The sequence below is a fragment of the Gossypium raimondii genome, chromosome 11 (assembly GCF_025698545.1).
Source record: "Gossypium raimondii isolate GPD5lz chromosome 11, ASM2569854v1, whole genome shotgun sequence".
NCBI lineage: Eukaryota > Viridiplantae > Streptophyta > Magnoliopsida > Malvales > Malvaceae > Gossypium > Gossypium raimondii.
In genome coordinates, this window is record NC_068575.1 from 6,680,507 (window position 1) to 6,697,256 (window position 16,750).

General features: G+C 33.1%; 2 protein-coding genes across 2 annotated transcripts; both read right to left on the reverse strand.

Annotated features, from left to right (window-relative positions):
• Positions 1 to 1,479: 1,479 nt before the first annotated feature.
• LOC105761163 (ABC transporter C family member 3) lies at positions 1,480 to 6,975 on the reverse strand. The gene is made up of 10 exons (XM_012578890.2): positions 4,615 to 6,975; positions 4,416 to 4,502; positions 3,669 to 4,313; positions 3,388 to 3,552; positions 2,934 to 3,228; positions 2,626 to 2,840; positions 2,239 to 2,544; positions 2,097 to 2,160; positions 1,776 to 2,015; positions 1,480 to 1,686 (listed from the first exon to the last, which is right to left on the reverse strand). The coding sequence occupies exons 1-10, from the start codon at positions 6,949 to 6,951 to the stop codon at positions 1,580 to 1,582; spliced, it is 4,461 nt and encodes a 1,486-aa protein (XP_012434344.2). The 5' UTR covers positions 6,952 to 6,975; the 3' UTR covers positions 1,480 to 1,579.
• A 6,207-nt stretch (positions 6,976 to 13,182) lies between these two features.
• Positions 13,183 to 15,712, reverse strand: LOC105761164 (30S ribosomal protein S10, chloroplastic). Its single transcript, XM_012578891.2, has 3 exons — positions 15,406 to 15,712; positions 14,618 to 14,668; positions 13,183 to 13,707 (listed from the first exon to the last, which is right to left on the reverse strand). Exons 1-3 carry the CDS (start codon positions 15,607 to 15,609, stop codon positions 13,396 to 13,398), a joined length of 567 nt encoding a protein of 188 aa, XP_012434345.1. The 5' UTR covers positions 15,610 to 15,712; the 3' UTR covers positions 13,183 to 13,395.
• Positions 15,713 to 16,750: the final 1,038 nt, after the last annotated feature.

Below are 16,750 nucleotides of genomic sequence, written 5' to 3' on the forward strand. Positions count from 1 at the left end.
AGTGAATAGAAAGTTGGATCTACATTGGATCTCACTTGAATCGCCCCATCTATCCTCCTGAGGAGAAGTTTGGTTTCAAACCCCAGTTCAAATAGGAGAAGTACGCCATGCTAATGTGCCTTGGATGATCCACGTCTCAGGGTCAGGCGCTGATGAGCACATTGAACTATCCATGTGGCTGAGAGCCCTTACAGCCCAGGCACAATGATGCATTAATTATCAGGGGCGCGCTCTACCACTGAGCTAATAGCCGGTTGTGTGGGCCTCCCGTTGGGGGCCCGCTATGCCAAAAGCACCCTCCATTATAGGGACTTAATCAAATTTTACCTTCTATTAATAGATTAATTTAGTCCATGTATTATTAAATAGGATGATTATTAAATTACATAAATTTAACCTATAAATATTAAATTTAAAATTTCACACCAACAAAATCAAAATTTACATATAATAATATATAAAAGAATTATAATGCATTGGAAATTGAAGTTTTAATCAAGTCTTAATATTTGAAACAATGATGTGATAATATATTATCTAAAATTAATAAAACTAAATCCATTTAACTTCATTTTAAATAATGTGTCGTCATCTACTTTATTGATCGTATTATTGTGCTCATCTTCTTAATCACTCCACTAGAAGGATACATATCATGTAAACAAAACCCATCTTCCAGCTTCACATATTAGGGTTCATATCAAACTCGTACTACGGTCAAAAATAAAAGATAAATATTTAATTGAGTCAAGTCAAATTGCCTAAAAATTTTAAATAATTCGTGTGATTGAATTAAATAAATATTCAATTAGATATAAGTGATATACAATTTTATGTGATTTGATACTCCAATTAGAAATCACAAATAAGTGATAACATGATAGACGCAATTTTAAGTGTCATTCAATTGTACTATTTTTTAGTTAAATATTTATTTATTTTTCTCAAAATATTATTTAAATTATCAATTTTTATCTCATTTATTTTTAAAAAAATGTATGACGTTTAGATAAGAATGTACTACATGTCATGTTCTTATTGATTAGTATTGTGTTTTGAGAGTAAAATGAGACGAAATTAATAGTTTAGGTATCACTTTTGACAAAAAACTTCAAATATTTAAGTGAAAAAAGTATTATAATTTAAAGGTCAGTTTACATTTAAATCTTAATAAAAGATAAAACCACTAAACTCAAGAATTTATGTACAAAGTTTTACTATATCACAATCTTTTATCTATCATACTAACTAACTTTATGTTTAGATTAGAGTAAAGAAGGGAAAGGAAAGAAAAGTAAAGAAAATGATTATCATTTGAATTTATTGAACATTAAAGCTAGACATTTTAAATTTATTCGGATTTGGATGTGAATATCAAGTATACATATGCATTTAACACGAATAATGTTACTTTTTTTTATAAGTTTCTCTTTAAATTTAGAATATTTTTGAAAGTTATATCTTCATACACGTGTTTGATATAAGTATGGAACACAGATACGAATATTTCTAGCAACATAAAACATTACTAATTATTAACACTCCGGAATTTTCATCATCTAACTCAATCCAGTTTCTATCAAAAACTAGAATTTGATCTCACAGTGTACTCTTCGACAAGCTGTGCAAATGATGAAGACTTGTTTTCCAGCAAACTTGATGGACTATCATATTCTTCTATAAGTCCTGCAAAAACAAATGTGTTTTTTTTCTATTCAAATGAAATGAACTTCAAAGAATCCATCTTAATGAGCATAGCTTACTGTACTACTAACCATGACTTAGAAGCAGAACCATGTCGCTATCCAGAACCGAAGTTATTCGGTGAGCGATTGTTATGACCGTACAATCGGAGAAGTGCTCCCTTAACGTCGTCTGTATTAGGTTGTCGGTGGCTGTATCCACCGATGCGGTCGCTTCATCGAGCACTAAGATCTTACTTTTCTTCAATAGTACACGCCCAAGGCACACCAACTGCCTTTGCCCCATGCTCCAATTCTCTCCATTCTCACTAACTGCACAACAATAATCATACAAAGTATAACTTATGCAAAAGAAGACAAACTCATTTGTGTTTTAAGACAGAAGGATCGAACCTGAAGAATCGAGCCGGCCGGCCTTGTTTCGAACTCTATCCCCGAGTTGGCATTTATCCAATGCCTTTAAAACACAATAATGATGGATGTTAGACTTGGATTACAGATCATAAAAGACAGTGTTTTACTAAAATGAACCTACCTCCCAAATCTGTTCATCTGTGTATTCTTCAAGAGGGTCCAAGTTGCTTCGTATAGTCCCTTCGAACATGGTAGGCTCTTGAGGGATGATGCTGAGTCGTGAACGCAAATCATGCAACCCGATCGATGAGATGTTTACACCATCGATTAAGATCTGCCCTGCTGCAGGTTCAACGATCCGGAAAAGTGTTTGTATGAGAGTTGATTTACCACTGCCTGTTCTCCCTACGATACCAGTTTTCAACCCTCCAGGAAATGTGCAGGTCAGGCCTCGCAACACAAGTGGCATGTGCGGAGCATATCGTACCTACATCGAGACCATCATCGTTTATTTAATACGGCCAATGCATTGGAAACAGAATCATAGAACGCCACAACACTGCCTTACCTGCAGATCACGAATATGAACTTCTCCGTGGTACGGCCAACAATGGTCTGGGCGATTCGTTTCCACCACAAGGGCGGGCTCACTAGGAATACTACAGTATTGAAGTATTCTCTCAACAGATATAATTTTATTCTCCATATTGCACATAGTCCATACCACCCAAGCTTGCAATATATTTAGATTGAGTCCATATGTCACAGCTAACCCGGCAATAGCTAAACGAACGAAAAACGCATCAAATCATTCTCCTAGAACATTTGTTATCTAGTAGTCAACAAAGGTATCAATATGAATCTGCATTTACTTACCAGGATCAATAACTCCCTCCGGTAAAGAGATTAAAATGAATAAAGAGAAGGCAAAAGTAACAGAAGACAATAAGTCCAGGCGGAAGCACAGCCATTCCATTGCACCAGCAGCATAAAATTTTGGACGAGAATACGAGTCCGTCAGTGCCATGTTTGTGTCTTGGAACCTTTTTTCTTGATCAAAGCTCCTTATAGTTGTTGCTCCTAAAATTGTTTCAGCAAAATTCTGTATTACTGGAGCTTGGCATACCCCAACCAGCCGCGAAAGTTCTCGTGCAGAAGATATGTAATATTGCTGCGAGATTACAAGTTTATGAGCATTCCTTTGTTCAGCAATAAGGCAATGATTAAATGAGTTTTACAAAGTAGAAAATTAGAGATTTTCGATATGTTGCTGCATTGTAATAAGTTCATAATTTCATGCATTGCATAGCCACAATTCGGCAAGAGTTACCTGATACCAAATGCAGGTAGCAATCACTGGAATAAAAATGATAAAGATCTGCCAAGCAACTTGAGACATGACTGCAATGATTCCAAGTAGCTGGATAACTGAGAAAGCAAATGTGGCGACTTGGTGCGCAATGTCCATATCTACTGCACTTTGATCTGTAGAAGCCTATAAGAGGCAGCAAAAAAGTTTACAATACTATACAAACTAGGGGAAAAAGGCCAACAAACAAGAAGATAAATTGAATCTTTTGTATCCATACAGGAAAAACATTAGATGCTTACTCTGTTGAGGATTCTTCCACTCGGTGTAGAATCGAAGAAAGACATAGGAGCGCGGAAAATGCAAAGATGCATCTTTTTAAAGAGAAGAGTGGCTGTTTTGTATCCAGCTGTACCAAGAAGCATGGATCTGGCAAAGACACAAATGGCACTTGCAATGGCCAAAGCCAAATAGACCATGATTAGTGTAAAGCTCCCAACAGGAGGCTTTATGTCTGCTGACATCGGTGATCCCCAAGCCATCCAATAGTTGCTGCCTATTTGAAAAATCTCAAAGAGAATCTGAGCAAGCAATATTAAAGGCACAAGAGCTCCTCCATATGCTGTTGTGATGTACTTCCAGTAGACCGAAAACCCGACTTGTCCTTTCTCTCGTTCTTCTTCTTGAACAAGCTGTACTTTTGGTCCGACATCATCTACTTTACCGCTTTCGTTACCTTGGTTTTCTTCTTTCTGCACTTTCCCATTAGTAGTACCTATATCACATTCTCCTTCACTGGTAGTTCGTTCCGAAACCGAACTTGCTTCAACAGTATCAAGGGCCGACAAAGCTTTCTTATGTGCACCCACAAGTTCCATAAAATCAGTACCTGAATTGAGAATACCATTATACTTTCCAGCTTGAACAATCCTCCCATCTTTCATCACCTAGCAGATATGTAAATACAAGTTGAATCCAGTTAATAAATTATTTCTTGAATCTAAGACATATGATGAAAATCACTGAAAATAATGTAAATAATAGCTCACCAAAATTAAGTCAGCAGCTGGTAAAAACTCAACTTGATGAGTGACATAAATCACTGTTTTTGATCTCAAATTCTTTAGTAAAACCTCCTGCCATTCAAAAGATTAAACAAGATACTCAGAGCTCATAAATAACTATTTCAACTAAATTAACTATAGGAACTCTTAAAATGCATGCCATATGATCATAGGAAGACATTACCTTAAATAAATGAGATCCGGTGTGAGCATCCACTGCGCTGAAAGGATCATCAAACAGATAGATATCGGCATCTTGGTATAGAGCACGAGCAATCTGTATTCTTTGCTTTTGTCCACCACTCAGATTGATTCCCCTCTCGCCTATAACAGTCTGATCACCGAAAGAGAGAATTTCAAGATCCTTCTTGAGGGTACAAGCTTCAAGCACTTCGTCATACTTGTCTCTGTCCATTTCCTTACCGAACAATATGTTGTCTACAATCTTGCCACTTTGTATCCAAGGTGACTGAGCAACATAGGCTGTTGTACCACACAACTTAAGAGTTCCTGATATCTTTGGGAACTCTCCCAAAAGACAGGAAAGTAAACTTGACTTGCCAGAGCCGACCGTACCACAAACAGCAACACTCATGCCATGGGAAACTTTCAAGTTTATATCTTTTAGTGTTGCAGTAGGGGATGACATATCCCAAGAGAAGTTCCCATCAGCAATCTCAATCGCTGTATCGGAACTACCACTGGGTAGCTTCTCTATGGCACCTGGCTGCAAGTCATCAAGCCGGAGGAAGGCAGCAATTCGATCAAGTGACACCTTTGTTTGAGCTATCATTGAGATTGTGTCAGGAAGGTTGTAGATTGGCTCCTGAAGAATCCTGAATGTTGCGACTGCAGATAGGATCTTCCCTGACTCAAGTGGGACTCCTAGGAACCTACAAGCACCAAAAGTGGCTGCAGACACAAAGGATGGTGCAACGCAGAAAACGAAAGCAGTCATGGCATTTGTATAAACAAATCGTTTTAACCATCCTTCCTCGACACTCCTGAGCCCGACAATCTTGGAGAGGAACTTCATTTCCCACCCCTGCAGTTTAAGAATCCTCATATTCCTCAAAATTTCTGATGTTGCCTTCATCCTTGTATCTTTTGATTCCATTAACTTATCCTGAAACTTCTGCAGCATTTTCCCCAAAGGTATATTTGCCAACATAACAAGTACAGTAGCAATGAAAGTGACAATGGATGCTAGCCCCAGGGTCTTATACAAGATCAACAAGGCCAAAGCAACTTGCAAAACTACCATCCATGGATCATGCATGTACCAACTAAAGTCACCCACCCTTTCTGCATCAACAGTCATGAAATTGATGATCTCCCCACTGGTATGGCTCTGCTTCGACTGGCATGAAAGGGTTAACCCCTTGTTATATATCATTGCTACCAATACAGCCCTCTGCCTAAGTCCAACTTGTTGCAACTTAAAGAACCAGCGCCTCTCAGACAAGCACTCCACTAGCTTGGCAACAAAGAAAGCAGCAACTAGAAGATACCCCTCAGCCTTAAATTCCCTTTGCCCATTCAGATACTGAACGAAAGTGTCGATGAGGAATGGGCCAACATATGAAGCCACCGTGTACGTAAATGCAAACAAAGCTGTCCAAAGAATATCTTTCCAAGCTGAAAAGAACAGTGCCTTCACCAGCTTAAGTGAGGTAACAACATTCCCCTCACTATCAGCTGATTCAAGCCTGTTTTTAAATTTTGGAAAAGCCCCAATAACACTATCATGGCTATCTAGCTGAGGGACATCCTCAAGGTCTAATGGTTTCTTATTGCCAGCAGCAATGAGAGGCCCCATCCAAGAAAATGTAAGAATGCTGAAAATACCAGCATCTGAATATGGGGTTACAGTATCACCCCCGTTTTCCTTACTCAACTCTACACCATTACTAACTCTAGAATCTCCATTTAAAAGGGGTTCCTCAAGGAGGGTATCTTCACCCTCATTTCTTAAAAAGAACCCAACAATACATAGAAACAAGCCAGTAACAACAGACAAGACATCAGATACTAAATACTGGCTTGGGAAAGAAACATGTTTTTTGAAGAGAACAATGTCTATAACAAGACAATAACATGAAATTGAAAAGTAAAAACCCCACCAAATTCTCAACACAACAGGGAACCTCTTTTGTTCACCAGGATTGGAGAATTGACAATGCTTGTAAACACATGTTGCACATGCACCCCAAGCAAGTGCTTTCAATGCATAATCAATAAGACTCATTAACTTATCCTCTGACCAACCATTCGTATACCAATAAAAATAACTTAACAAACACAAGACAACATTAGAAACTGAAACAACAAAACAACAAGCTAATGTTTGCTTATACCATAAAACCTGTCTTTCCTTTGAACCTTCCCTACTAACTTTTTTAACCCTGCTCACCACCCACAAGATTAACAATAAAAGCAACAAAACTAAATGTAATGAAGCAGAAAACCCATGAAGAAAAATGGGTTTTAGTAGAAAATCAAAACTAGTAGCTGAACTCATTAGTAAAGATGATTGTGAAGCAAAAAGTTTGAAGTGGTTTGAAGGCTTCTGGCTTTGTGTTTATATATAAATGAGACTAAAAAAGAAAGACCAAGAAAAATACTTGGAGAAGAGAAATGCGTGGAGGGCAAGACTGGAAGCGGAGAGAGCAGAAGGGAAACGCACTGAAACTCAGAAAAGACATACAAAAAGGAAGTTGGAGGGGCATTCGGGGGAGGACGTGATTTTTGACTCTGAAAACATAAAATATAGCATTAATCATCAAAGTCTTTTTTTACTTTAGTCAGTTTTTCACAAATAACAAAATACTAAATTAGCAAGAGCGAGGGACGAAGGACTTAATTTCAACTAACATTTCTAAATTATTGCTCAAATTTTAAATTCATCCCTATAACTTATATGAGTATTGGATTCTCAAATTATTAATATTGTGCCATTAAGATTCATTTGTGGTGTAGAGATGACTTTAAGTGATAAATATTGATTCGGATATGACATGAAATGTATTGAAAATATTTTTATCAAATTGTTTATGTTGCTGACTTGTATTCACATTATATATTATTTGTATTATTTGGTTTAGGGTGATCATATAACAGAAAAGATTGAACCTTGTGTGTTGGTCTAATGACATGATATTTATAGCTGCAAGTATGATCCGAGTTTAAATCATGTTAATCATTTTGCTGTTAAGGTATTACCCTCTTCTTATAATTCAAAAAAAAAAATTTAAAACAAAAAAAAGCACCAACACATGGTTGTCAGCAACTCAGCACACCATATGCAATGCAAAACTTGGGATTCTGTAGTCAGACACTTATTTTCCAAGGGGTAAACACATGAATTAAAAAATGGCTTACACTGGTAAATTGTCTTTAATAAAAAAAAATTTAATTATATGGCATTTTATAAATTATTTATGAGAATAATATAATTTTTACAATAAAAGTAAATGTCCTTAACGTGTAAGGTGATATTACCTATAAAAATCATATTTAAATAAAATAAATATTTCAAAAATAAAATTTTAATCTAAAAAGGGTGACACCATATGTGCTAACTTTTTTTTTAATTTGGGGTGGTTGTAGTATAATTTTAAATTTCATACCTTTATTTTATGGAAATTGAAAATTAGTCCTTATATTTTAATTTATTATAATTTGATCTTAATATGTTTTCAATTTAAAAGTTAGTCAAAATTATTTAATACCATTAAACTTGATCATCAAATTACATACTATAAGATCAACCCGTTTATCAATTTCATATACAAAGAATTAATAAAATCATCAACACAACAATTTATTGTTAAATAATTTGACTGACTTTTAAATTTGAAAACATACAAAGATCAAATTACGATGAATTAAAATAAATGGACTAACATTTAGGTCACCCTTTTTTAGATTAAAATGTTGTTTTTAATTTATTTTTTAAAAATTATTATTTTTTCTAGGTGAACCCAATTCCTACAGCGATGAATATAAGCACAATTGAAATTTCTGGGGAGTTATACATTTGTGTATTGATAAGATCATTTACTATTTCTTGAAGCTCGATCTCTCCCTCGGATGAACCATATAGCCAAGAGAAACCATGAACCAGAATAGAAGAGCTTGCCCCACCCCTGAGTAAATATTTCGTAGTAGCCTCATTAGACCATACATCTTTCTTGGTATATCCAGATAATAGGTAAGAGCATAAACTGAAACATTCTGGAGCTACAAAGATAGTTATTAAATCGTTAGCACCGCATAAAAACATTCCTCCTAGAGTAGTCATTATCTGAATAATGAAACTCGCTATAGCCATTTCTGTACATTCATTGTACTCTACGAATAGAGGAATACATAGAGTTGAACATAGTAAAATAAGAAATTGAAAGGTTTCGCTGAAATTGTCCGTTTGGAAATTTCCTGGAGGCACCTAATTTTACTGTATATCATTCTCGTAAATAATCTACAACATACCCCATTTTCATAATTAATTTTTTTTGTATTATCTAGGTAAAAAAACCCTTAATACTAACTAGTACGTATTTTATAGTGTTTGGTGTTAGGTTAGTTATTAATTATTTTTTAGTCAAATTATAAAGTAAATATTAAAATGTAATTCGAGTTTTTGTACTATTTGTGTAACACCCCATGCTTGACCCAATCGTCAGGTTCGAGCTACAGTGTGTCACATTTGTTGTCAGGACAACTACAATTAATTTAGATACGAATACACATCACATTTCAAATAACTTACTTATGAGCATATAATAACACTATTAATTAAATTCAATAAATACTAATTTGATACTCAAGTTCATATAAACATAAAGATATACTAATAGTGACTTAATTAGATAGGTACATGCCAAACTATTCAAAAACGTAAATACATCAACATTACTGAGTTCGAGATTTTCTCTGGATGCTGAAATCGAAATTCAAGATCTTTAATATATCATAACCTGCGCACGGAAAACAAATCGTACGCTGAGTAATCAACTCAGTGGTATTTCTACAAATTCAATATCAACACAAATAAGTTAATGAAAACCCTCAATAATTACACCTATGCAAAGCATACTACCAAGAACATCATTTATTCCGCTTAAGTTCATTAAAATAAGTTCCATAAACTAGTTAAAGAATATAACATTGTAGCATACTATATTTCAAATCGAGTTTAATTCGTCTCAATTTCATACCAACCTTCCGGATCATAATTTGCTATGCATAATCTCTCACAATTGCAACTCATGTTAAATCTCATTATCAAATTTTACATTCTAACACTGTCCAATACAATATAACATGCTTATATTCATATAAGTTCCGATCTTCAATATACGCACATACTAACTTACCATGACCATTCGTAGGCAATTTAATTTTTTTTATCCATCATCATCTATAAATATTAATATTTATTCAATTAAGTTGCATTTTGTCACATCATATTACATACTAATTCGAATCAAACCATTCATTAACTTTAATCATTTCAATCATGTAATGCCATTTGAAACTTTTCCCGAGTCTTATATGAGCTTACATAAGCTCTAGAGTTGACCTGAGAACAAATAAAGATTAAATTGTAATCTTTTCAAAAGATAAAGGCAAACATGCAAAAAAGGGGTCACATGACCGTGTGAGAGACTGAGATCTTGTGAAAATCAAATGACCATATCTACAGTACCACACGGGCATGTGACCAGACTGTGTAATAAACTAAAGCCGTGTCAACCTAGACCCTCCCAAATTATAAAGAATACACAGCCATGTGTTAGCCCGTGTGTTCCAATAGGTACCTTATTATACAAGCTACAAGACCAAATTTCCTATTATGACAAAAGTATACACTTAACCCATCTTTAAACCTATTCAAAATGCACAGCAACATGCCAAAACATATCGCTTTCCTATTTCTAACCAATATGTCTCAACTCTCAAGGCATCATCACACAATATGAACAAATTCTAAAATCCATTCTCGTTCATGCCAAGATGTTCATTCATCAATATGCAATTTTAAGTGTTAATAATAAAATTTCTCATTAAATTATACTGTTTTTATAGTTAAATATTTATTTATTTTTCTCAAAAATAGTATTTAAATTATCAATTTTTTATCTCATTTATTAAAAAAATGTATGGCATTTAGCTAATAATGTATTATAATTTAAAGGTATTTTTTAAAAAAAACCTTTAAATATCTAAGTGGAAAAAATTTTATAATTTAAAGGTCGATTTTACATTTAAACCTTAATAAAAGATAAAACCACTAAACTCGAGAGTTTATTTACAAAGTTTGGCTATATCACAATTTTTGTACCTGTAGATTGAAGTAACGAGGGAAAGGAAAGAGAAGTAAAGAAAATAATTATCCTTTGCTTTGTTTTGGATAGATATTTTTAGTCAAGGAAGGAAAGTAGGAAATAAAAAATTTTCTTCTATTAAATGTATATACACATTAAAAATATAAAAAATAGAAGTAAATATATAAAATTTTCAGAAAAATATTTATAAAATCTAAAAAGATATTGCACGGTGAAATCCTACGAAGGGGATGTGAACGTTGCACGGTTTGAACCCTTGCCCCTTATATGGCATTTAAGGACACATATACTACTTACTTGATCAACTGTATGATTCAACAAGGTGCTCTCATTCTATATATGAACCTCATTGTCGACTTCAATTCTTTGCAAAGTCGAGAAACAAAACTCTAACTTGATTTAAGGACAATACCGACTTATTGAGAGGTTCGAACACTTAGAAGCCTTCTCTAAAAAGAATAGATCTCCTCTGAATATATAGTGTATTAATTTAAAACATAACATAACATAACATTTTCACCCAACATATTGTAATTAAAAAAACTCAGAACTACTGCATTTAACTTGAATAGGATATAAATGTTGAGGTTAAATTTAATTGTTTGAGGTTTTAAATTATGATAAATTGATTGAACATGTTATACGATTTAAAAATACTATGTTATATTTTAAATTAATTTCAAATCATTTAATTAAATTTATCTCATAAATTTTAACATTTTAGTAAATTATTACAAAATTTATCATTTTGCTCATTACAAGTTTTTCAATGTATAAGACTCTCTCACCCACGTTTAGACATTCTAAATTTATTCGGATTTGGATGCGAATATTAAATATAGATATGCATTTAACACGAATAAGATTATATTTTTCTATGTTTCTCTTTAAATTTAGAATATCTTTGAAAGTTATATCTTCATGATACAAGTACGGAACACATATAGGAATATTTCTAGCAACATAAAGCATTACTAATTATTAACACTCGGAAATTTTCATCATCTAATTCAGTCCACTTTCTATCAAAAACCAGGATTGGAGAAATGACAATGCATGTAAGCACATGTTGCACCCCAAGCAAGTGTTTTCAATGCATAATCAATAAGACTCACTAACTTAACAAACACAAGACAACATTAGAAACTGAAACAACGAAACAACAAGCTAATGTTTGCTTATACCATAAAACCTGTTTTTCCTTTGAACCTTCCCTACTAACTTGATCGAATTTTGTTCGAATAAATAAATATTATATCATTGAAAAAATTGATCGAATTTTGTTCGAATTGAGTTGATTTTAGCCATCGCTAGTCAAAAAGCTCCGTTCTGCAAATCTTATCTGTTTCCAGTAGTTCCCATACAGACAACATGGAGAGGAAGGTGAAGGACAAGGTGACGACATAGGTGAAATGAAGCTCCGTGCTGCGTTTCTTGTTTATCCATATATTGGCCTAAGATGCCATTGTATAGGAGTTATGTATGTGTATATATATACATATATCTTAATTCTATTGAATATGCAGTAAAAGTATCATGGAGACTCATGTATTAAGAGCTAGATGGCATTTTGCTCTCTTTACTTTAAAAAATGGTAAATTGATTCTTATACATCGGGATGAGGTACATGTCACATGTTACTGTTTGTTTATTTCATCAACTACACCAATTTTTAATAGTTCAAATGGATGAAATTTTCAACAAAAATAAATAAATTTACTCTTTAAGTTCATGTACATAAACTAATTTGTTCATTTTTCGAGTAGAGAGAACAAAATACAATTTAACTCCTAATATAAGGGCCTGATGATACTTGTCCTCCCAACATACCTAAACAAAGGCTTAATTTTTAAATTGGTTCCAATTTTCTAAACATTCTAATTAACTCTTCAAAGTATTAATATTGTATCAACAAGTCTTTTCATAAACTTCACTTAGGTGTGAAATGCCAACTTAAATATTTGCATTGATCATGTCTAAAAAAGCATGAATCAAATTGCAATCACGTATGTGCCTCCTGTATAAACTATTTGGGTCTAATCAGTTTTTTTTTAACTAGTCCTATAATGACAATATCTGTTCTTTTAATATGTCGGATTCAAGTTGTTCATATAAGTACATATGCATTTATAATTTTATCCTCGTAACTAAAAATACTCGACACTAGATTCAAACTAGCATTTAATACCTTAATTGATGACTAGGCTAATAGAAATAGAAAGACTTGATCGTTTCAATATTGATACTTGTGGACTTAATTAGAACATTTTAAAGTTTAGTTAAATACTCCACTCTAAATCTGAACTTTTACAATTTTTTTAAAATTATTATTAATTAATTTCTTAAAAATATTTAAAATGATTGAAAAACTCAATTTAATTTCTCGAAATAACAAAGCAAAGTTCAAAAAGAACTTTCATCTTTATGCAAATTAGCAAATTCAGTACTTTTCAATATTTGCATTTCTTGAAGTTCTTCAAGTTGCAAAACAATCAAATTATGATAAGTGCTACAAAAATGATAACAATAATACAAGGAATGAAACAAAGCACAAAGTTTTAAGGGACATCTTTAGCAACTTACACAAAATTTACCTTACCTACAGTGTTGCTTCTTCATAGCTTCACTTCCACATCAACCCCGGCAGGAAGGTCAAGCTGCATCAACGAATCGATCGTTTGCGCCGTCGGGTATAGAATATCGATTAGGCGTTGGTGTGTTCGAATCTCGAAGTGGAACCTTGCGTCTTTGTGCACGTGTGGGGATTTCAGGACGCAATAGATCCTCTTCTTGGTCGGTAATGGCACTGGTCCCATCGTCTTGGCATTGGTAGTCCGTGCGGCATCCAAAATCTGCTTGCAAGAGTCCTCGATTAAAGGGACCCAGTATGACCTGAGTTTAATTCTGATCTTCTGCTTAGGTGCCACCTGTGGAAAGAAACACGAATAAGAATTTCCGATATAACCACCGGAAAGCAAGATCAAAATATAATCTATTTAGACATAATGCTATTATCTAGTGCGGTTTGTCGACCATCAGTGGAACCACATGGCTAACAGCAAGCCCCATATAAACTACAGTTAATCATTCCTTAAAAAGATGCAACCACTGACCCCCAATTTATTCTTCCCTGTACTTTTTCACAACAAAAACATTTCTAGGCAAGCCCTCTGCGGACCAACTAGATGCCAATCGGGCCAAGATTAACTCATATTATATAATCAATAGCATACTTTTATCATCACAATATGTGCAAAGTGAGGAGAGCAATAAAATGTATTCCGTGATTCATTCTTCCTCGTACAGTTCGATAATGAAAACAATTCTATGCAAGCCTTCTACAGACCATCTCGATGCCAATCAAGCTAAGATTACCTCAAATATAATCAATAGCATACTTGATTATCACCATAAGTGCAAAGACAGAACAGCAATAAACTCTATAGTTTAACGTTTGCAAAGTGCCTACTGTGGTCAGTCCGTGAGCACTAACAAAAACCAGGAAAACCACTAATAATGACTTGACATATATTAAACTTTTTACAGAAGCTACAAAACTGCAACAAGGAGAAAAAGAACCTTAAACTTTGTCACCTAACCTTCTAGTAGCATCCATAGAGTCATATTAGAATATAGCCGACAAATTTCCTTCTATCAATGGTTTTAATGACATACCCTATATTTTCAAAGGAGTATTAAGGAGAGCACTTATATTATCATTGATGGGGATATATCATATTATATCTAATATCTTTTACAGTGAGGTTAACTCCGGAAATAGAACTTATTTGAGCTGCAACACGATTTTAAACAAGTTTCACTATTTCAAATACATACCTTGTCTGCTTCTACACTAACAGATGAAGTAGGCACCTCAGAGCCTCCAACCTGCAAGACACAAATCATAAGAAAGGAATATTGAATGTCGAACTAAGCTCACTTTTTTTCTCACATTTCATAACAAACAAACAAAGAATTTATATAATGGTAAGGTCCATTTTCTTCTCACTTTTCATAGCAAACAAACAAAGAATTTATCCCAATGCACTTCTAAAAACTCAATCCCATCAACACAACAAAGACTTGTTTTTTTTTTTTCAATTCCCATATCGTTTTTCAATTAACCAAATTCAACTAAGTTCAGTTTTTGATGTTCAGGACTTCAAATTTGAGTGCCAAAGAAAATCAAAATAGGCTCATATGAACAAAACAGAAATGGGAAAAGTTCATCTTTCTTTTCCTCATATTTCTTAGCAAACAAACAAAGAATTATCCATATGTACTTCTAAAAACTCAACCCCATCAAGGCCAAAGTCTATTTTCTTTTCAATTCCCATATTTTCTTTCAATTATCCAAATTCAACTAAGCTCACTTTTTGGTGTTCAGGGTTTCAAATTTGAGTGCAATAATAACAAATCAGAAATGGTAAAAGTTCTTTTTTTAACCTCACATTTCTCAGCAAACAAACAAAGAATTAACCAAATGCACTTCTAAAACCACAACCCCATCATACCCAAAGGAGAAATGGCTATGTTTTTTTTTTCTCTTCAATTCCCATTATCAAATTAAACCTTTAAACTAAATCCCAAATTTCTCCAAAAAAAAAAAGGGAAAATTTTCAAACCTCAGGTGTCTCTTCCAAAGCTTCAGGAGCAGCAAAGATATTTGTGGTGGATTGTGAATGTTTGAGGGAAGAATTGGGGAGCTTCAAGGGGTTGAAAGAGAGTGGTGAAGAATGAGATAAAATAGTGAACCTTGGCTTGGGTGAAGAAGTGTTTGGGATTGTTAAAGAAGGAAACAGAGTTGAAGAGATTGTTGATATCGCCATTGCAAAATTTCAATCGGAGAAAAGGGGTGAGAGATTAGAAAGGTGAGGGAAGCTGTTCGTAGGTCAGTCACAGTCTCACCATTGTTATCCAAAATAATTCTCTTATTATTTTTTCTTTTAAATAATTTTTTTTTCCTTATAATCATCTAATTAAAAAAAAACTTATTTTAGGCACCAAAAAAAATTGCAATTTACGCACTCACTTACATAGTTTAATCACTTTGGTCATTCTAATAAATCCCCAACGAAAACCTAAAATGGCATTCTATTTTAAATTTTGATTTTCCACCTAATTATATTAATTTTAATTTTTAGATTTTCGTTTGTAGTTTTAACGCGAGTAATTAAAATAATCAAATTATGTAACATAAGTGTTTAAATTACAATTTTTTATGGTGCTTCAAATGAATTTTTTATAGTTAGGTGACTATCTGTATAGTTCACCCTAAACTTTTTTTGTCAATTTAAAAATTTTTAAAATTTGGTTTATATGATATGTGTCACTTTAAGATTATTTCATATCGATCACATAACTTTTTATAAAAGTATAAGTAAATCTCTCCTATATAAAAATGTTATATCATGTGGGAATATAAGATTATGTGCTAAAATCTGAAATTACTTTGAATCAAAGGTACCCTTGTGCTTTATTAAAATAAAACTCCAATTAAATATTAATTACTTTAAAAATAAGGCATAAAGATAAATTTAGTTCCTAACGTTTACTTATTTTATGATTGGACTCTTTTTTTTGTCATTTTGATCTTCAACCTTTAAAATTTAATCAAATTGTTTACTTTTTACGGAAAAACTAACTGAATCATTAAAGTTTTAATGGCATTGACATTCAACTCACGTGGCATTTTATGTATACTTCATTTGCTAATAAAGACAATTTTTAAAAAAATTGTGAACTTTTAAAATTTTGTTGATTTTTAAATATTTTTATTTATTTATTTTGAACTTTTATGAATTATCGTGAACTGCTACATTAGTGGTCACATCAAAATCGTAAAAATTTTAACATTTAGTCAATTTCTCGATCAAAAATAAGCAATTTAACTAAATTTTAAAAATTGAGGTCCAAAATGACTCAAAATGACAAAATAAATAAATATTGAAAGTTAAATTTATCTTATAA

What these genes read in the sequence shown, in the direction of transcription:
- LOC105761163 (XM_012578890.2), bottom strand. Translation starts at nt 6,951, where the DNA reads ATGAGTTCAGCTACTAGTTTTGATTTTCTACTAAAACCCATTTTTCTT. An exon ending in CCGGATCTCATTTATTTAAG is followed by an intron (nt 4,503 to 4,614) that starts GTAATGTCTTCC and finishes TTTGAATGGCAG; the next exon opens with GAGGTTTTACTAAAGAATTT. An exon ending in GGTTCTGCTTCTAAGTCATG is followed by an intron (nt 1,687 to 1,775) that starts GTTAGTAGTACA and finishes TTGTTTTTGCAG; the next exon opens with GACTTATAGAAGAATATGAT.
- LOC105761164 (XM_012578891.2), bottom strand. Translation starts at nt 15,609, where the DNA reads ATGGCGATATCAACAATCTCTTCAACTCTGTTTCCTTCTTTAACAATC. An exon ending in CTTTGGAAGAGACACCTGAG is followed by an intron (nt 14,669 to 15,405) that starts GTTTGAAAATTT and finishes TGTGTCTTGCAG; the next exon opens with GTTGGAGGCTCTGAGGTGCC. An exon ending in TTAGTGTAGAAGCAGACAAG is followed by an intron (nt 13,708 to 14,617) that starts GTATGTATTTGA and finishes TTCTTTCCACAG; the next exon opens with GTGGCACCTAAGCAGAAGAT.